The 21,328-nt window shown below is 37.2% G+C and overlaps 1 protein-coding gene across 7 annotated transcripts in view; it reads left to right on the top strand.

Moving 5' to 3' along the window:
* The window catches only part of PPFIBP1 (PPFIA binding protein 1), a 174,409-nt gene that overhangs the window by 122,767 nt on the left and 30,314 nt on the right, over window positions 1-21,328 (top strand). For 3 of the 7 annotated variants that reach the window (XM_061206707.1, XM_061206704.1, XM_061206705.1), the window contains 9 exons: window positions 3,133-3,219; window positions 4,317-4,430; window positions 5,456-5,587; window positions 9,480-9,572; window positions 11,418-11,532; window positions 13,315-13,347; window positions 14,791-14,852; window positions 18,294-18,378; window positions 21,013-21,167. In XM_061206707.1, coding sequence (XP_061062690.1) covers window positions 3,133-3,219; window positions 4,317-4,430; window positions 5,456-5,587; window positions 9,480-9,572; window positions 11,418-11,532; window positions 13,315-13,347; window positions 14,791-14,852; window positions 18,294-18,378; window positions 21,013-21,167 — 876 coding nt within the window. The remainder of the gene's footprint in view (window positions 1-3,132; window positions 3,220-4,316; window positions 4,431-5,455; window positions 5,588-9,479; window positions 9,573-11,417; window positions 11,533-13,314; window positions 13,348-14,790; window positions 14,853-18,293; window positions 18,379-21,012; window positions 21,168-21,328) is intronic. The other 4 variants (XM_061206709.1, XM_061206708.1, XM_061206706.1 and 1 more) reach the window with 3 other exon arrangements.

Raw genomic sequence — 21,328 nt, 5'->3', positions numbered from 1 at the left:
CAGAGGGAATAGAATTGGTGTGTGAGAGAGCATGCCGGGTTTGGGGAGGCTTGGGGTGGTCTGGGAGGTAGAGCACAGGAGATGGAGGAAGAATAGGGGCGGTAGGGTATTTGCCTAATGGAATTTACCTCTTGCTAACATTTTTGAGGCAAAGGTAACAAAATTAGCAGAAACAGAAATAAATGTGAATAGAATAGACCTTTACCTGCTTGAGTAAGTCAACACAGTGCTTTGAAAGCATGTAACCATTCCAGTGGTGGCTCTTTTGCTTTATGTTCCTATAGTGATTTTAGTGTTTAAAAATAAACTACTCTTGGACTTCCCTGGTGGCACAGTGGTTAAGAATCCGCCTGCCAATGCAGGGGACACGGGTTCGAGCCCTGGTCTGGGAAGATCCCACATGTCGCAGAGCAGCTAAGCCCGTGCGCCACAACTACTGATCTTGCGCGCTAGATCCCGTGAGCCACAACTACTGAACCTGAGAGCCACAACTACCAAGCCTGCGCGCCTAGAGCCCGTGCTCCGCAACAAAGAGAAGCCACCGCAATGAGAAGCCCACGCACCAAAACGAAGAGTAGCCCCCGCTCGCCGCAACTAGAGGAAGCCCGCGAGCAGCAACCAAGACCCAATACAGCCAAAAATAAATAAATAAAATTTTAAAAAATCTAAAAAAAATAAACTACTGTTGAGTGTTATGAGTGCTTGTAAATATCAATACAGTGTTAAGAAACGGGAGTATGCTCATTGTGGTCAATTTTTAGTATTTTTAAATGGATAATTTTGTAGAACTGGTTTTGAAACAACTTATTTCCATATCATAGGCAGTGGTTTCATGAAACACTTCTAGAACTTGCCCTAGAAACACTTCTAATCTTGCTCTAATTTCCTTCAGTCAGGAGAAAGAGGATTTTTGTTTTTTGTCTTCACTGAGCAGAAAGCTTTTTTTTTCTACCCAATGAAATGGATCTGTTTATAAAACATTGCTTATGTAGTTTTAAAAGCAGATGCCTGCTAATGTTCATAATCAACATGAGGAATTTAAAGCTGTATAGGGCCGGTCTCAGCACTTTCTTAGATGGAGAACATGCATAACACATCCTGGCTCTTTTCCAAAAAACTGTCCTCAAGAAGTTAACATAAATTTCATTTTCCTGGTAGTCCCCAGGGATGGAAGTCATCCCGGCCACTCCGTCAGACTCCTCCTAATACTTGAAATTTAATTCTGGGCACTTCAGTTTACAACATAAATAGAATTATGCTGTGATAATTGTGCAGGTATGTGGTCAAGCAGGTGATGTTAAAAATTTTATCCACACAGCACATGCTTCCTAAATTAGTTTCAGATTCTCTTGTGGCCTCATGGGAAATACATCCAGTGCACCGATGTTTTGAGAAGAAACATCCTGCAATTTTCTTTTTTGTTTCTTTTTTGATCTGTTTCTTTTTGTTTCCTTCCCAACACATAACTTCTGTTATTCTCAGAATTTATACTTAAAAAATGCATTAATTGGAAAGGCAGAATGATAAAAGCACTTAATTCTGGAAAAATAATTGCTGTCACATCAGCCGTGTTCTGGGCAGTAAGCATGTACAGTGTGTATTTTCTTGAAGTCTGAGGTTGTTTATTTGCTTTTTCAGTTGAACTCTGGGCGGCCCCATCTAACCATTCTGGGTGGCCCCATCTAACCATTTTGGACTCCACTGGCTTTTATTTCTGTTGTATTTGAATGAGGAATCAGGAAATTCTATTGGGATTACACATTATGTGATTAGGAACTATTTAAATGAGATACCAAGAGACACAGCACATATACTACTCTATTTCAAAATGACATTTTTATGTTGTCTGTGCTCTGTGAGCCTTTTCAATCTGCCTCCTTAATCACTTGTATATATTGCAATACAAGACAGCTGAGGAAAAAAATCTACACTTCCTTTCCCAATCTGTACTTCGATTGGCATTTGTGCCATCCATAAATATGCCCAAATCTGATAAAAAGGGGGCAGAAGGGAGGAGAAAAAAGAGTAAGCACTAGTGTAAGTAGAGCACTGGGCTGGATGCTGTGGAGGTTACAAGATGATACCAGTTTGCAGGCTCTGCCTGGAAGCTTAGAGTAATAGTAGGTGAACAAGCAAACCCACGAGAAGTTAATGAATTCAGAACGGAACGTGGTAAATCACCGATGAGCATGGCTAGTCAGTGCTGCAAGGGGAGGTCATTGTGGACTCAGTGCTTAAGCTCGTGGGGGAAAAGAGAAAGGCTTCAAAGGGGAAGGGAAGATTTGTCCTGTGATTTGAAGACTTGAGTAGCAGGAAGAGGCCGGTGGTGTAAGTTGCCCCTGCTGTCTCCCGTGTAAAGGCCGGCATTGGTAGTCCTGGATTTGGGACTTTGGGAGGAGAGGGCAGGAATGGAAGGACCTCCCAGGTCATTCCCGCTGATAGAGGCATTCAGGGGGAAAGAGTGATTTTGTGCCCACCCACATGCTCACAAAGCTTTGCGTGCCCAGGTGGGCATCCACTGTCAGTGACTATCAGTAGCCACTGTTCCTTTTGGGTCATTATTTTCTTCTTGATGAGTTTTTTGTTCTTGTTGTTGTTTTGTATATGAACCATGTTTCCCTCTCATATTTTCTACTAAGGGCAGTAACAGCTGCACTGAATTCAATTCAGGTTCCTTGGATTAAAAACATATGCAATTGTGTTTGGTAATTGCAATCATTGTTGCTTTTGTTGTGGTCATCCATGTACAATGCTTGGTGTCAGTCTATTTATCTCTTGTAAAAATAAAATACAGTGTGTGTGTGTGTGTGTGTGTGTGTGAAAAAAAAAAAACATATGCAATTGTTATTTACCCACAGTAGTTCAATTTTTACTCTTCTTTTTTTTTTTGGTAGCGCCAGGTCTTTAGTTGAGGCAGGCAGGCTCCTTAGTTGCGGCTAGCCGGCTCCTTAGTTGTGGCATGTGAACTCTTAGTTGCAGCATGCATGTGGGATCTAGTTCCCCGGCCAGGGATTGAACCCGGGCCCCCTGCATTGGGAGCGTGAGTCTTAACCACTGCGCCACCAGGAAAGTCCCTCACAGTAGTACAGTTTTAAAGAGGGTCAGGCTTACCCATATCACTTCCTTTTTCAGGCAAATGGACACCTCCCTGGGAATGGAGATGTGTATCAAGAAAGGCTGGCACGTTTAGAAAATGATAAAGAATCTCTCGTTCTTCAGGCAAGTGATTTTTAAATGCTGTTTTTCCCTCATGACTTAACTTACAAAGACCATTTTAAATTGGGATGGCAAGTTCAGATGCTCTCAGGAGCCAGACTGCTAATAGAAATAAGTGCAGTAGGCCATCTGTGCACGTTCAGGAGCCGTGAGGACTGTGGCAGAACAAGCATACGTGTGAACAGCACTTCTCAGCCTCTGCTCTTCAAGGGCCAGTCTGATGACAGGCACAGTGGCATCTGATTTTCTGATGTGATCTGTTTTTTTTTTAATATATAGCAGAAATTCTGATTTTTATACTATATATGTGTGTCTATATATTCATACCTCTATTCCATAAATATGAATAAGTATTTCTGAATCTGAATATATATTTAATTTTTCAATTTTAAAAATGATACCATGGACCAAACAAAACACAAAGTGGGTAGTGGAGTCCTGTTTGTAGGCTAAATTAGAGTTTTCCTCTCCTTCATAATCTTTTAAATCCTTGGCACGTAGTTTTACTTTGGTATGTTGAGCTAAAACAACTGAAGCATATTTACCAGGCTGGTGATCGTTGGGAGGAAAACTCAGGTTTGCAATAAGCACTGAGGATGAAGGACTAAGCCAGTGGCTCCTCTTGGACCTCTGAGCTACACCCTGGCTTTTGAACACATTCGTGGACCGTGTGATCATGAAAGATCTCATGGAATTTGGATTCCCTGGACTCTTTATTTGTCAAGCGTCAGATTTAAATAGTCCTTGATGACTTCTCTTTCAAACATTAACTTCATTTCCTCTCTTAATCTCTAATACCACCTCCTACCACCACCATCCCTCAAAAAAGATAATTTCTGTATATGCTCTTTCTCTGTAAAGTGTTGCACATCCCCAATCAGCCCTAACTTCCTTGAAAATTGAATAGGAGTCCTCAGACCAATAAGCAGCACATAAATAAGAGTGTGAAGGTCTGGTTTCTTATTAATTCTCAGATTTCTTTTTTTTACAGCCAAATGAGTGGTAACATCATCCCAGTTTTTGTTCTATGTAGAGAAATAAAGTTGGCAGTGGGACCCAAATTCTTCCTAATCCATTACAATATTTTGCTCTAAATACAGGTAAGTGTGTTAACAGACCAGGTAGAGGCTCAGGGAGAAAAGATTCGCGATTTGGAGTTTTGCCTTGAAGAGCACAGAGAGAAGTTGAATGCCACAGAAGAAATGCTACAACAGGTATGTTCAGAAGCCGGTACCGAGGTGGGGTTTTCCTGCTGGACTATTTGAGATGCTACATTTATATGTTGTGTTTGCACTGATGCAGGGGTGAATTTCGTGATTCACTTAGCCTGGTTTATTTTACTTTTTTTCTTTTTGGCTGCGCCGCTCGGCATGTGGGATCTTAGTTCCCCGACCAGGGATCAAACCCACGCCCCCTACAGTGGAAGCGTGGAGTCTTAACCACTGGACCACCAAGGAAGTCCCCTGGCTTATTTTAAGCAAAAAACCTAGAGTAGCAGGTCTCTAAACACATGCAAACAGTAGAAAGTGTTCACTGCAATTAGAGTCTGGAATAAAATATTAATAGGATTGTAGATAATTTAAAATTTCTCCTTTATGCTTTCATATGGTTTCCTAATTTCCAACCATGAATGTATATTTTATGATTAAGAAAAAAGATAAGTACCTTATGTGACTTATTGGAAAAATTGTATAATGTATGTGGGTACACACACATATGGTGCTCGTCTATGAGAGGGCCTATAACACAGCAGGTAGAATACACACTGGAGCGAGACTGTTAAGGTTGAGTCCCTGCTTTGCCATTTCCTTGCTGTATGACTTTCTGCAAGTTCTTAACCTCTCTGTTCCTTAGCTTCCTCGTCTGTTGAATAAGAATAATTCATGAGTTATCCTTATGAGTTTGTATCTCATAAGGTTGTTTCGAGGACTGAACCACTGAATACCTGTAAGAACAGTGCCTGGCACATAGCAAACATAATAGCATCATCAGTGTTATCATCAGGCTTAAGAATATATACGTTTATATATGTGTGTATCAATATAATGCTTATTGAGCATTAGTTCGGCTCTTTGAAGGGTAACTAAAGCAAATAATTTTTTCCAAATGTATCTATTTAGTAATTAATCTTCACATCCTCTGCTTAAGAGTTACTGCTTTGCAGTCATAAGTGAGACACATCCATATGTGGCTGTTTATAATAAAACAACTTTTGGATGTATCTCTTAAATTCTAATAGGAGCTTCTGAGCAGGACATCCTTAGAAACTCAGAAGTTGGACCTGATGGCTGAAATATCTAACTTGAAGTTAAAACTGACAGCTGTAGAGAAGGACAGATTGGATTACGAAGATAGATTCAGAGACACAGAGGTAAGTGATACCCTTCCTCTCTCTTTATATACATATACATATGTATGCACATATATATGCATACTTATATATCTTGCACACACGTATTCCTAGAACAAGTTGAAATTCCTTGGAGTTGTGAAGGAGAGGCAGTTAATTACTATGTTCCCTCATTATCCATGCTTCTTTTTACGAATAAACTTGCACTGACTTTTTATCACTAGGTGATAGTGGTAATTTTTATTTTGAGACTTTTGATATGAAATATTAATCCTTTCACTTACCTTTAGAAATACTTTTGACTTTCGGACATTTGGAGCTTCTGTCTATGTATCTAGCCATCCATGCATCCATCTGTCCATCTATCCATCTGTTCATCCATACTGATTCTCTTCATTGTGGAAATAATGGGTTCAAGTGCATGATTTTACTAGTAGTTCTTGTTTAAGCACACTGATTACTTACTCTATAATAAGTAGATTTTTAAATGTGTATAGCAAACATGCTTTCATTGTGTAATCATAGAAATCACAGATTTTTAGAGGTCATTTAATTTGGCCTTCTACTTTTGGTCTAATCCACATGTAAATCATTCCAAATAAATACAGCTCAGTATACTTTTGTGAAATTCAGGGTAGATTCTACAACTTGAAATACCCATTTACCTGGCTAAACATGCTTTCTTGTTTGTTTGACCTAATTTATTGTTAATCCAGGTTTTCTAATTTGTTAATTGCTTTTTTGTCAAGGGGGGAGTTCAGAGCATATCCATATGAAATCTATTCATTTGAAAGTAAATATAAAGCACTGTAGAAATTTTTTCTCTCCTAGGGCCACCTCTTCCTTTCTCTTTATTTTGTTTCCTCAGTTGGGGTATGGAGAGGTGTCATACTGAATAAGAAAATGGGTACCAAGAAGGAGAGAGGAGAAATCATTTACTTACTTTCCCCCTCTATCTTCATTTCAGATATTTTGTTTTGTGCTGACTACATGCCATCACGATATGATATATATTATCCACATATGTTATCCACTGTGTGAAAGTCCTTCATAGAGCTGAATTTAATAAGGTTTACTCCATTGCTATTTTTAAAATTAAATTTTCGGTCAAAGATGTAACTATAATGGAAAGTCTTGGTATATGTATTGCTTACTCAGTAGCAAAAGAAAATCCCCAACTTAGCTCATGTTTTAATCTTAAAGCTCTTTGTCAATCACCTATATAAGTATGTTTTTCATTTAATTGAGACTGGGGCTCTTAAAACAAAACTTAGGAAGTTACCTACTTTCATTAAAATTCTAGCTTTTGTGCTTTCTTTAAAAATCTGTTTGGATATTTCCTCTTTTCCCTTCTGTCTTTCCCTGACTCCACAGCTGCTACAGAACACATTGGTAGAATTCAGTCAACAGATGGATAACATGGCAATGGAGCTAACTCTGGTGTCAGGAAAGAAGTTTATAGTTTTGGGGGCATTAAGAGGTGGCCTTATTATACACACAAAGTTTAGGGAAAGTCTTAACCGGCACAACTGTGGTTAATTTGGATACGAGATGTTAACCGAATATTGGGACTAAATTGAGGTAGCTGTTTTAGGATTTTTTTTTTTTTTGTAAGACCCCAGAGCAATATTTACATCTCTTGAGTTTGTCTGCATTTTTTATAAATCCTCTTTTTGGTGTTTCCTTGCTTCACTCGTGCATTCTCTCAATCATATGCAAGGTGATCTTGTTATCAAACTTGTAGTAATCCCTGATAATTTTCTAATAAACATTCAACACTATTGTTAAAATGTAGCATGCACATACTCAGAGATTATGGGATATATGATAAACTTTGTTAAACATGAAAATAAAGTAGTCTTCAAAATTAAAACTAAAAAAATTAAAATTGAATATGCTCATTTTCTTAGAATGAGCATAGAATGCTCATTGTCTTAGAATTTTAGATTATTTGCAGATTAATTTCTAAGAAAACATTGGAGTGGGGGAAGAAGTATAGATACTTCCAAAAGACTGGGGGTAAAAGTCTTGAAACTTTGGAAGATTGAGGGCTTGCCTGTGCCAGGAATTGCTGATAGATGTTTGGCATCGTTCAATGGTGCCCCCTTGTGGTAAGAATACAGATATCAGAAATGAGCTTCTGTGGAGCCCTGAAGAGTTTTCTGAAAAGGAAAAGATAACAGGGATTTTCTTTTTAAAACAGTACTGAACTTCTGATAAGAAGTTAGTTGGAAATAATTTGTATTACATTTTTAAAAGTTTCATGTTAAGGAGCTACTTCCAGATTTTCCAGCTTGACTTTTCATGGGAAGATGGGGCTTCTTTCAGATTAGAAATTTATGTTCATGTTTATAGTGTTGCCACAAAGGATGATTGGGTAGGTTTTTTTTAGTAGAAAAATGACCTCAATTTATATTTCTATTTTCTTCATGTGTTTCTTCTTCTTTACAAATTGCCACTGTTTCTAAAGGAAGTGGTAAAATACAACAATCCAATAGAATTCAAAGCTGTTTTTTACCAATAAGAAAGTGGGAAAATATATATAAGAAAGACCAGATTGATTAAGGAAGGCTACTAAGAATTCATATTATGCAAAGATGGTTAATAAATGGGAGATAAATAAATGGGAGAAACTGACATTTTCCTTGAACTTGAATTCTGAACTTGTAGATAAGGACTCACAACTAAAATGTTATTAAATGATGTCAAAGAGTTGTTTACCTCATTCATAAAAGGAGAAAATAGACATCCTCTTATTGAAACATTGTATTAATAGTAATTATAATTAATATTAATAAGTAATTATTATATAATACTAGGTAGTACTTTTCCCCCTTTTACAAGAAACTACAATTTAAAAGCTTGTAGGTTTTCTGAGAAGTGTATTTCACAACAGCATCCTTTTTTCTAGCCCCTGTGAGATTAAATTCTTACACTTAGAAGTTCAGAATAATCCCTCAATAAAAAAGTTTTATTTCTTATTGCATTGTTCTATTTGTTTTTTACAACATTCTTGTGTAATTCTTTTCCGTCTATGAATCTGTGGCTCAGGAATAAATGTCTTGAAAAGAAAGGAACAAAAACACATTAACCATTGGTGGGGTCTTCATGCCTTGTGGTTAAAAAAAAAAAAAAAAGTCTTCACAGAGTATTTGAGCCCTTCTTTTGGATAAGTTGGTATTGTTTCACATTCTAATTTCCTTTTCCTATTCTCTGGGCTCTGGACAAAGATATGTCACTATTGCTCAGAATATTTAGACAAATTTTATAAGCAGATTCGTTTTTTTTAAATAAAAGAAAAGTTGTATGATTGTATTTGTATTATGAAAACGTTAGGATTGCTTTCTTCTTCATTTTCCAGATATAAAATTATTATGATACTGAATATATTTGTAAATGATAGGGCCCTCATCTACCCTCAAGTTGTGAATCCTTGGTCTAAAGTGTTTAAATTTCATTTGATTCTCCAAAATTGGGCTGATGAACAATCTATTTTTTTGTAGAAAAATTAAGAAATTATAAAACTATTTTTATAAATATCCATATATCACTGAAAAGTCTCTAAATGACTTTACTAAAGAAAATTTCTCTGGTTTATTTTAAAAGATAAGAGTTCATATAGTGATTTTTAGTCCAGAAATATTTGCTCAATGACAGTAAGTGATCAGCTACATTTCTTAAAATTTTAGTCACCTTTCATTTTCATAATCAATCCCATCATTTTAGGGCAGAGGCAATGTTTTCAATGGAAAGATGCTTTAATTCTCAAGGAGACACATTCATTTTCATTTGTCTCATCTCATTCATGCAGCTTTAACTCAGGAGCTATTGACTGAAGATCTCCAAGCTGCTATTTTGGTAGATAAGTGTGTTACTGCTTTCCTAATGTATTTCCTTGTCGCTTTTTGGACAGGGGCTAATGCAGGAGATCAATGATTTGAGGTTAAGAGTCAGTGAAATGGACAATGAAAGACTTCAGAATGAAAAAAAGCTGAAAGCTACCAAAGTAAGTTCTCACAATGGCAAAAATTTTTATATAAATGGCTCACTATCTACAATCAATAATATAAATAAAATATATTTTCTACTTAGTATATGATAAAGAAGGCATTTTACAAGGGAATGAAGTTTTTCCCCAAGCTGGAGACCATCTTGAATTTAAACACTACTGTTCTGAATAAGAATCAGGGTTTAACTAATCTGATAGAACATAACCTGTCATTTCTCTTAATTATCTAACCTCCTTTATAAACTGATACTGTTTTCTTGGTTACTTAGCTTGTCTTTTTCTATCTGTAGTTTTCTTTCACTCCTGTCTCTCTACCAGTCTTTAATGGCCAAACTTTCTAGCATGAAAATCAAGGTGGGTCAGATGCAGTATGAAAAGCAGCGGATGGAACAAAAGTGGGAGTCCCTGAAGGTGTAGTAGACCTTGGGTAATGGGGTCCATGGCCTGTTGCTTTCTGGCTTGTGTTGTTTTGCTGTGATGGTGTTTTTAGTGGTGTGTGCATTCATTTTGTGTGTGTGTCACCTGTTCTTTAAAAATATGTTTAAAGCTGATTAGAGGGACAATGCGATCCCTAATATTGTTTTCAGAAACATATGAAATAGTGAAAAACAATAAGCAGGTAAAATAAAAGTATTCATTTATAAATTAAATCTCACTCTCTTGGACTATCTGAGATTCAAGCATGGTAAAATAATTGCAGCAGGTAAAATATTGCAGCAGGTAAAATAATTGCAGCAGGTAAAAATAATTTCACAGGTAAAATTCACCTGTGAAAGAACTCTCGTATCAATAGTAGACACTGTTTTCTTCCTTCTTGACTATAAATGTGTACATCGGTTAACTCTGTCATGGCAGTGAGTAGAAGTTACTGCTTAGAAGCACAGTGAGAACGGGCAGCACTTCTTGCCGGTGCTACTGAAAATTCCTTGTATTTGGTGTCCATTCCTACCATAAATAAAAACTATAGGGCCAACTTCTTAGCTCCATTCGAGAGCTACATCTTCTCATAATACTAAACATAGTACGTATCTTTAGAGACTGAAACTATGTTAAGAAAAATAAAGGTGCACTTATTAGCGTTGCATAGCTTTATTTCCTGGGTTAAATACAGCCAGCAAAACTTAAATTTGTCAAAGCTAATTCTTTACCAAAATGAAACGGAAACAAACATTAGTAAATAGATAGAACATTGGATTTGGGGTCTTAAATAGTTGTGTAGTTTAAAAAAAAAAAAAAGACTTAAAATCTGTTTTCTAAATCTCTTTTTTTCCATTGTTGTAGGAGATTCTATTCTTTTACCTTAGTGATGAGGATGAATAATTTAGTTCCATGATTTGGCTAAAGTTGTTCATCGCGTGCTACCTTACCCACTAATTAAGCTCTATCTTGTCCAGGGAACATGAGTGCCATCTTGAAATGCTGAATAAATGTCAAGCAAGTCTAATATATTATTTTCCAATTTGCATTTTGTTTTGCTTGTATGACACTAAGCATCTAATTTGATTATCTTCCTTGATTAACTTGGTCAGATTTTTTACTTAACATAAGATTTAAACCTTAGGGCTGCCCTAGTCCTAATCACACTTTAAAAGATTTATTTTTAATTTGGTCACAAGGAAACTTGAAATAATTATACCATAATTATTATAAGTTGTACTTTTATTAATTTTCTTGCTTCCTGCTTATCATTGCCACTGTCTGATTTCTGAAGTTTGCATCTAAATTCTTGTAGTTTTTTGTTTCATTCACAAAAACTAATAATTGACTTAAGAGTTAACAGACTCTCTGAATATTCCCTTTTGGTCATAATCTACTCTTTTTAAATGAATTTATCATTTGTAGGAGGAACTGGCATCTCTAAAAGAACAGCTGGAAGAGAAGGAATCTGAAGTAAAAAGACTACAAGAAAAATTGGTTTGCAAGATGAAAGGAGAAGGGATTGAAATTCTTGATCGAGGTAAGAATATGTGTTTAACATTTGTTCTCTTATTTTGTTAAAGTCGTCCAAGATCTATAATAGAAACTGACGTTAGATGATGTGTACCATTAGCATCTGAGAGACAGAGGAGTAGCAGAAGCCATCTGGGCCCAGGACTGCAGGGACTCCTCCAAGCCTCTTTACTGTGCTTGGGCATCTATTAACTTCCTCTTGAGCAGCTGGAGAAGGGCACCTCTGTACTTTAGTGGGACTTTATTTTAGATTACTACATGGTAAATTCCCATCATGTCCAAATTGCAATACAAGGAAGTGTCGAAAAGAATTAAAAGGAACCAAAACTATGTGTCAAAAAGAATTAAAAGGAACCAGAACTATGTCCCAAGATTATTCCCCTCTGAACTGAACTTGAGACAACATAAAATAAAGCATTTAGGAACCTTGCCTGCCCTTTTGAGAGGAGAGCGGGAAGGCTCTGTATCTTTGGAAAGTTAATGAACATTTCTTATCATGCATTGAGCCCTCAACCTTCTAGAAAGCAAAATAGGTTAATTCTGTTTTGGGAAAACTGTATGAATTTATCCAAAAAATTGTTTTCATAAATTGAGGAGGTTTGTCCTGGATATTATATGGACTGTAATTTTTCATAATGTAGGTTATACCTGCTCGAAAATAACTTGAATGAAATGTGGGTTTTTAAAAAATTATATTTGGAAATATATATGCCTGTAACATCTGACAACACTCGGTCAAATTTAACCTTTCTTTGTTATAACATATGATAGGGCAAAAGCAACTTATGACTTATTCAAAACAGAACAAATTCCAGTTAGCGTGGATTCGGTACATTTTTATCTATTGCTTTATTTATTTTGTCTATTTTATCTATTATTGTCTGTACAATGAGGGGCTTGAATTAGATTACCTCCAAAGTCTTCTTGGCTCTAGAATACCCTGGTTTTATTTACCTTTAGGTATCACAATCCCCTGTCCATCAGAAAACTCAATTCATCCAACATTGAGGGAAATGGATTTTTCCCCTCTATTTTGGCATGTGTAGAATGTTTGTTCTTCAAGGACACTCACAGACAGGTCATGCTTTCAAGATTCTAAGGAAAAAAATGGAATCATAGAGGCTATATGGGCTAGAGGCTATGTTGGCTATGTTAGAGTAATGCTACCCAAAGTCGGATCTGAGGATTAGCACTGGTCTGTGGACCACCTGTTAGCAGTACACAGCCAGGCATTAAGAGCAAGTGTTTAGAAACTTCATGGAATCTGATGTTGACATAACATCTACCTGCGTGATCAGTGGACTCATCTTGGTGAACAGGAGATGGACCACTTCAGTGTTGTTGAACTTGAGCAGTGAGATGACTATGACATAAGCAATGTCCTAATCACATTCAGGAGGGTCACATATCAGACTGTAATGGAAATGTAAAAAACAACCAATGCAACATTAGCTGGTTTTTCATCACAGTTAGTGTAAGAAGCACTTGTACTCCGAAGGCCCAATTTTAATACAAGAAAATCAAGGTTCAGAAAGATGAAGTAACAGAGGTAGTAACTCAGATTTACATCTTCTGATTAACTACATTAGGTTCTCTTTCTAACCTCACAGAGGGCATATTATATTGTAGGATCAGTCCTAAAGTCATAAAATAATGCTTAATATTCAGTCTTTATGAGGTTAGAGTCTCTTTATTTTAGGTAAAAGGAGACCAAATAATAGTGCTTTTAAAATATTACTTATTGTTGTAATGTATGCTAACTTCCAATTCGATGGGTTTTCCTGCACAGATGAAAATTTTAAAAAGAAGCTCAAAGACAAAAGTAAGGTTTTTGGTGTATTTCCATCAGCCTTTACATTCACCAAAAGTACTACGTGGACTGTTCTTTGCATGTGTTTTTAAAACATTTCTCTCCCCAAAGATGTAAAATTGCTTCATCAATAAGCTCCCCATTTCTTCAGAGTACACAAAATAGAGGACAAATAAACAAACAATAAAACAAGGAGTAAAAGACCATTTTGCTTATTGTTCCTGATTCAGCCCTTTTGCTCTGCAGGGTATAGCAGAGCACCCAGAGTGGTGGAGGTGAGGAAGCGTTTTCTCCGTGGCCCAGGAGATACAGGGTCAGAGGAGAAAATAATGTTTATACGCCTATGAAAGCCTACTGTTTTTACAGTTTACCACAGTTGAAGATTATTTTGAACTTTGCTTTTGTTTTCCAATGTTTTGTAGCCCACTTTTTCACTGAGATCTATATTAAGGGCTTCTATAAACATACCCTCTTGTGTTACAAAAGAAATTGTACCCAGGCTGACTAACAGAGACTAGATTTAATGCAGTGTAAAGATAAAGCCTTAGTGGACTTTCCTCCAGACATTAAGTTCTTAAGGGAATTTGCCATAAAAAAAAAAAAGAAAGAAAAAAGAAAAGCAGTTCCTAAACAGTATACCTTAATTGAAAGTATTATTTCAGCGCTGAATGATGCATCACTGTTTTAAAATTTACCTTCAGTAGTATTTTTTTGTCCTCAAAAGCAGACAACTTTAGCTGAACTTTTTCCTCTGTTTCAATTTTTTAAATTTGTGATTTCATTTTGGGTTGACTTTCCATATTTAAAATGTTTGGTTTTTTATTACTAAAATAACATGCTTTTGTATTTGAATATCACATTTTAAGGAGAATCACTTACTTTGGCCTTTTAAAATAGTATTGTTTAAAAATGTTTTAAAATAGTACTGGAAATGAAGTTTATAGATGAAGCAAAGTACTTGTTATCCTTCTGTATGGAACCTACAGCCAGCTTCTTAGCATGATACTCATGTAAATATCACGTTCCTTCAGGCTCTTACCATTTGTGTCTCCATCTTGGTTATAACCGAACATCATTTTCTCTGCTTTTGTCATATATACACCATTCATTGCTTTCACCTGCTTTATAAGTTTTTTCTTCGAAAACTCTGTATTTTTATTGTTATAGCACTGAAATTTCATCTTCAGTGTTCTTATGAGGATTTTGTTCTTGCTTTGAGAGAGGGTAGTTGTTTTCTTTCTGGAATGATGACTATTAAGGTGAGTTAGAAAGTGTTCATTTTTCAGGTTTTCCCTAAAAGAGAATATGAATGGTAAATGTGCCTTTAAAAAAAAAAAAAAGTGGAACAAATTATTAACATCTTTACCTTGCAACATTTCTATCTGAAGAGTCAGTAGCTTCTTGTTATTGTCACACAAGTTAACAGACTTCTGATTTGATGTTGTGATATTTCAGATATTGAAGTACAAAAAATGAAAAAGGCTGTGGAGTCTTTGATGGCAGCAAATGAAGAAAAGGTAACTAGATGAAATTTAAGTGTTTATTTGGATGTGTAATAACATCATTTTGATCATTCCATGCATTCTCATCAGATATCCCAGTTTGAAAGAACATCGCCTAAACACAGCTCACATTAAGGGGCAAGCATTCTCCCTTCCTGCCCAAGTGGGCCTGCTCTCGGGGGGCGGGCCATAGACGTACTTGTGCTGCACAGACAGGAATGGAGACCAGCAGCCCTGGCTCCACTGAGAATCCACCCCTCCCGCCCACCGCCTTGAATTTAGAAAATGTTCAAGTTATCAGATCAGCTCTTTATATTCAGGTGACAAATGAGACAAAGGATACAGGCCATAGTACATCCTTTCTGTGGTCCCTGGAAATTCTGGACTGCCCTATGAACTCTGAAGGAGGTAGCCATGGCAACTTTAGCTTCATGATCATGTTGATTTTCTTCTCTAGGAACATGTTATTTCCTTCACACTCCTGGCCTCTTTCACATCTGGGATTGTCTCTGCTCTCCTGATGGTGAGATACCAGGAAACAAGCACAGGCACCATGTAATCAAGGATGGCACTCGGCTTTGTTTTAGCTATGCTGGCCTAATGCCAAGGTCTCCAAGAGGGCCTTTCCTCCAGCTGTTGCTTCTACTTACTTCATCCTGCTAAGAGCAGGGACCCTACTAAGGAAACATGCTTCTTCTTGGCTTCCCTGACCAGCCATATACCCAGCAGGCAGGTTCAGCTCCTGTCATCAGAACTGCTCTCCCCTCGTGTCCTTTAATGAATAGAACAAGGAGACATTTTCCCATGAAAAGAGTAATTTCAAGGAAATAAAAACCAAGCAAATGCCAAAGAACTTTGTCTTGATCTTTTTGTCTCATCATAAGCTTCTTTCTCTAATTCTTTCTTGCCTACTCTGTTTGCATATTTATTTATTTATTTATTGCCTTTCATTCTTTTCGTTCTTTATTCAATGGAAATAAACTCTTTCTCCTACCCACCTACCCATATATAGGTTTCTTTTTGCTAGTCTTCCCCACATCAAATAAAAAGAAAAGTCATTAGCAAGCTGCCCACATAGATTTAATTTGAAAAAAAAATCACTAAAATTCATTTTGTTTTGATTTCTCTCCCTCAAAAAGCAACAATAACAAACGAAAATCCTAGTGTTGAATGAGGGCTTACTAGATGCTTAGACTTCTCTAGGAGCAGCAAGAGTGACATAACTTCTTGGTGGTTCCAAGAAGTCTTCAAAGAGGACATATTTGGGCAAATTCTGCGGGAGAGCAAAGAGTCATTCATCAGGAAAATGAAGGATTCTGGGCGAAGGATCCATGAGTGAAAATATGTCTCAGAACCAAGGCTTGAAACAGCCAGTGCGTGCTGGGAATGTTCTGGAGCAGGAGATACAGGTGGAGGAGTTGGGTGTATGAGAGAGTGCTATGGTGAGGCTAATGATTTCATGATTTGGGTTCTCAGCTTTAGACCTTGGACAGTGAGATAATTAAATTGCCATGTTAGAAAGCTAACTCCAGTGGCAGAATGGAAGCAAGGATGAGGGAGAATGAAGACAAAAGAATTAAGAAGCTGTTAAAATAAGTGAGAAATGAAGACAGGCTGAAATAAGGCAATGGCAGTGAAGTGGTAAGGAGGGAAGGGATTTTAGAGAAATTTACAGGTCGACAAGATTTTTAAATCTTTGGATTTGGGAGTAAGTTTCTGGTTTGAGCAGTGGGGTGAATGATGGTGCCCATAAAAGAGTTAAGGGAATCCAAGCAGAGACCGAGATACTGGAGGCAAATAATGAGCTTCATTTTAGATGTACTCAATTTGATGTGTTCACGGGACATTACAAGGAGATTTCTCATAGAAAATTGGAAAATCAATCTAAATTTTAGGATTAATGTAGGATTATAGATTGGTGGGGAGTGAACCCCATCAATTTTAGGAGAAATGTAGAGTTGAAATATATAGATTGGTGGGGACAAAACTATAGTTCATGTGTCAGTTTGCTTTTGCTCCATGATAAATCACATTTATTATTTCTCATACTTTTGTAGGTGGGCTAGATTGCTCTTCTAGTCTGGGCTGGCTTTGCTGATCTCTACCATTAGCCGGTGGCTGGAATGGGGCTGGATGGTTTAAGATGGTGTAACTCACATGTCTGGTGATTGACTGGTCTAGGTTGACCCCAGCTGGGTTGTCTCTTCTCCAAATGGTCTCTCATCCTCCAGTAGACTAGCCTATGCTTCTTTTTTTTTTTTTTTTTAAGGAAAGCCCTTTAATTAATTAATTAATTTATTTACTTTTATTTTTAGCTGTGTTGGGTCTTTGTTTCTGTACGAGGGCTTTCTCTAGTTGCAGCAAGCGGGGGCCACTCTTCATCGCGGTGCGCGGGCCTCTCACTATCGCGGCCTCTCTTGTTGGGAGCACAGGCTCCAGACGCGCAGGCTCAGTAGTTGTGGCTCACGGGCCTAGTTGCTCCGCGGCATGTGGGATCTTCCCAGACCAGGGCTCGAACCCGTGTCCCCTGCATTGGCAGGCAGATTCTCAACCACTGCGCCACCAGGGAAGCCCTAGCCTATGCTTCTTCATGTAGTGGCCTCAGGGTTCCCTAGGGCAGCAAGAGAGGGCAAGCCCCAATGTGCAAATACTTTTCAAGCCTTTGCTTTGAACCACATTTGTTATATTTCATTGGCCAAAGTAAGTCACATGGCCATGCCCCAAATCCATGTGGGGGGAGCTAGGGAGCCCATTTTTATAATTTACCACACTGAGGGCCTGGGAAGAGAGAAGAGGGTAAAGGACAACACGTTCAAGCTCTAACATTTTATATTCTGGGTTGGGAAGATAGTGGGGGTTATGGAAGTAGAATGTTTATCTGGTCAAGGAATTAACAAATCAAAACAGAAGAAAAGAAAGAGTGGAGAGAAAAGTGAAAGAAGGAAAGAGTGGGGGTCAATCAAGTGCCATCTAGAAGTCAAATTAGAAAAAGGATGAAAAGTGTCTGTTGTTTTTAGTAAAGAGAAGGCCACTGATCACTAATTGAAGCAGCTTTGGTGGAGTGTTTTGAGAAGGGAAAAGCCAGATGGTGATTAATGGCAGCTGGTAAAGATAGCAGGTGTAGATCTTTCTTTCAAGCTCTGACTTATGTTAGAGAGGAGAGTAAATGAAGTTGATTTTTTTCTTGTTTTTTGTTTCCTTTTGTATCTTATTACCTTGTTTTGTTTTTGTTTTTTAAAGATGGCAGCTGAAGGATAGGATCTCTAAATTTAGAGGTACTTTTTCTATGTCTCTGATGTACGTAGGCAAAATATTCTGGACATTACCAGTTTTACTAAAGTTTAGAAGTATTCTTTGAATAATGTAAATAATTCATGTCTACTTATTCTTTGTGTCACAATTACTTTTGTTGTTTTAAAATCATAATATTAAAGATGATAATTTATTTATTAATAGGATCGGAAAATAGAAGATCTTCGACAGTGCCTGAACAGGTACAAGAAAATGCAAGATACAGTGGTACTGGCCCAAGGTAAAAAAGGTAGTGTAGCTCTAAAGACTTTTCTGCTTTACTTGATTTTTAAGTGGCTATGAACTTTCTTACATTTGGCCTCAATTTCTTTCATGAAGTATATCCATTATTTCAAGTTAGGTGGCTCATTTCATTCATTCAGTGATGTTATTAGGCATCTGTTCTCTGCCAGAAAGTGTGTCGGCTGATGAGTACACTGTTGGTTGGTTGCCCAGAGAGAGCCTCTCCACGGAGTTGATTAGGTAACATTGCAGAGAGAAAGAAGGACAGCACCTGCAAGAACCTCGGGGAAAGAAGACCTTGGTGTGTTTGTTAAGAAACAAAAGGAGACCAGTGTACCTGGAAGGTAGTGAGCAGGGGGGAGAGTGAGACAAGATGAGATAATAGAGGTGAGCACGGCCGGGTCATGCAAGGTGAGAGGTTCAGCTCTTATTCGAGCCCAGAGGGATCCACTGAATGGTCTGAACAAGTCAACCGCATGATCTTTGTGACAAATGGACCATCATGGACTATGGCCCGCTGGGACTATTCCAGCAGTGTTGGAAGGAAGGGAAGTCAATCAAGAGGCCCTTGCAGTATTGCAGTGGGAAGATCTGATGGTGCTGATCGGAAATGTATTTTGGTGTTAGAATCAACTCGATAGTGTGATGAATTAGATTAGGAGAGTGAAGAAGAAGAAGGCCTCAAGAAAGATCAACATTTCTGACTAAAGCAACTAGCAGATGATGGTTCCATTTACCAAGAGGGGGAAGCCTAGAGAAGGAACATGGAAGTGGTTGAGGAGGATTGTGTTCAGCTTTGAATGTGTTTTAAAAAAATCTGTAAAACATCTAGGTAAAGATAGTATGCATTTTGTTGTATTTATTATTATTTTATCTGCTGATGGGCCAGTTGGCCATCCACAAATGTGACAAAGCTTTGGGAGTCATTCGAAACACACAAAAATGTGAAGAACTTTGAAAGTTCTCTTGTTCATTAGCACTGCCTAGTTAGGGTTATTTGCTTTGAAAGTAAGTGCTGGCTACCAAATATAAAATAGATAGCTAGTGGGAAGCAGCCGCATAGCACTGGGAGATCAGCTCGATTCTTTGTGACTACCTAGAGGTGTGGGATAGGGAGGGTGGGAGGGAGGGAGATGCAAGAGGGAAGAGATTTGGGGATATATGTATATGTATAACTGATTCACTTTGTTGTAAAGCAGAAACTAACACACCACTGTAAAGCAATTATACTCCAATAAAGATGTTAAAAAAAAAAAAGGAATTACCTAGAATTACACATATCAGTAGCTATTAAAAAAAAAAAAAAGTAAGTGCTGGAAATAAATAAGTCTTTTGGAAGGTACTCATGGGACACTCGGATTTTGAAATTTTAATCTTGATGGGTTCACAAAGAAAGAAAATTCTGCTTTAGACCAGGATCTTTGAAAAAAATGGATCTTCATCTTTTTGTCCAGAAGGCCTATTATTAAGACTTTATAAATATCAGAATGAGCAAATGAACCTCTAATTATCAGTGTAGACTTATGACAATTCTTACCACTCACCATTTTCTAAACCTTCACAGGAGTCTCCTAAGGAATACTGCAAATTCTCAAGTAATTAATTTTTACATAGTCATAGCATTTAAAACATTGTTTGATTTTATAGAATCTCAACACTATAATTCTAATATTTAAAAATCAAGGAAGAGCAGATTGATTTCTGTAATTAGACTACATTGTAAGACACTTGGAAAACAGATAAAAAGGGTAAAAAATCACTCAAAATTGCACTGGCATGATCATTGCTGGCATTTTCATGTAATTCTTTCTGGCCTTTTTTTTCTATGCATATAAATACATAATCAAAAGAGATAGCTTTTAACCATGTACAGCAGGATAGATTTTTATAAACCATTGAAAATTATGTCCTGTTCTATTGAAGAGTTATGTAAACAGTGATTTCTCACTAGGATTTATATTTATTTAGGTAATCCTCAGGCAATTTTAAGAATACCTAAATTCTAATAAAATTAGAGTAAAAATCTAATAAAAACCTAAATTAAGAAGCTATGTCTAGTTAGTATCTTATGATTTGCCATTTTGTATTATTCAGAGAATAGTTGGAAGGACCATTCTGTTTGTAAAAAAAGAATATCTGACACTGTTGTTCAGCACTTAATCCTTTTCATTTCTAGAGATGTAAAAAAATTCTCAGAGTTGCTGGTTTGCTGGTTACGTGGTTCCTTCTCTCCATTAGGCCATTCTTTCTACCTTAAAATGAAATGAATGGCAAAAAAGGATCCCCTTCCCCAAATGTTGACACAGAATTACAGGAGGGTTGTTGGACTAAGTTAACTTTTAACATCAATGCTGTGAGTCTATGATTGTGTCTATTAAACCACTAGTAATTAATATCTCTGCTAATACCACTACTGGATACTCACGTGGCCCAAGAGTCCCTGGGCCTTAGGTGCCCACAGTTTAAGATGCTGTTTCCTAGGTCCCACGTTTTTGTTCTTCAAGTGATGCCAGGAGTTGACTCTTTGATTTTTAAAGATCAGAAAAATTTTTATATTCAAGATAATTGGGATTCTTATCTTCCTCCAAAAGTAAAAAATGAAAAGTTGCTGGTGTCCACTTTCCGCTTTGTCGTTGCTTAGGCCAAGATGGCGACTTTGAAGACCTGCTCCCTTCCAGTTCCTTCTCCACTTTGCTGGATGCACAGGGCTTTAGCGATCTGGAGAAAAACCTGTCATCTACGCCGGTAATGGGATCTCCCAGTCATGACCCATTTAACACAAGTGCTCCAGAAGAGGTATTTATAAACTCAATAGTTTCTTCATGTTAAAGAGACTCTGTCATTGAAAGTTAAAGTGCCATTGATAACATCAAAGACATGGGTTCTTTTCTCAGTTGGGTTACTGACTTGCTTTGTCCTGGCAATTATTGTGACCTCCGGGTCTTTATTTGAAATGT

Source organism: Eubalaena glacialis, chromosome 11, assembly GCF_028564815.1.
Source record: "Eubalaena glacialis isolate mEubGla1 chromosome 11, mEubGla1.1.hap2.+ XY, whole genome shotgun sequence".
Lineage (NCBI taxonomy): Eukaryota > Metazoa > Chordata > Mammalia > Artiodactyla > Balaenidae > Eubalaena > Eubalaena glacialis.
Note: the sequence above shows the minus strand (reverse complement) of the source record. Positions and strands in the feature narration are given on the sequence as shown.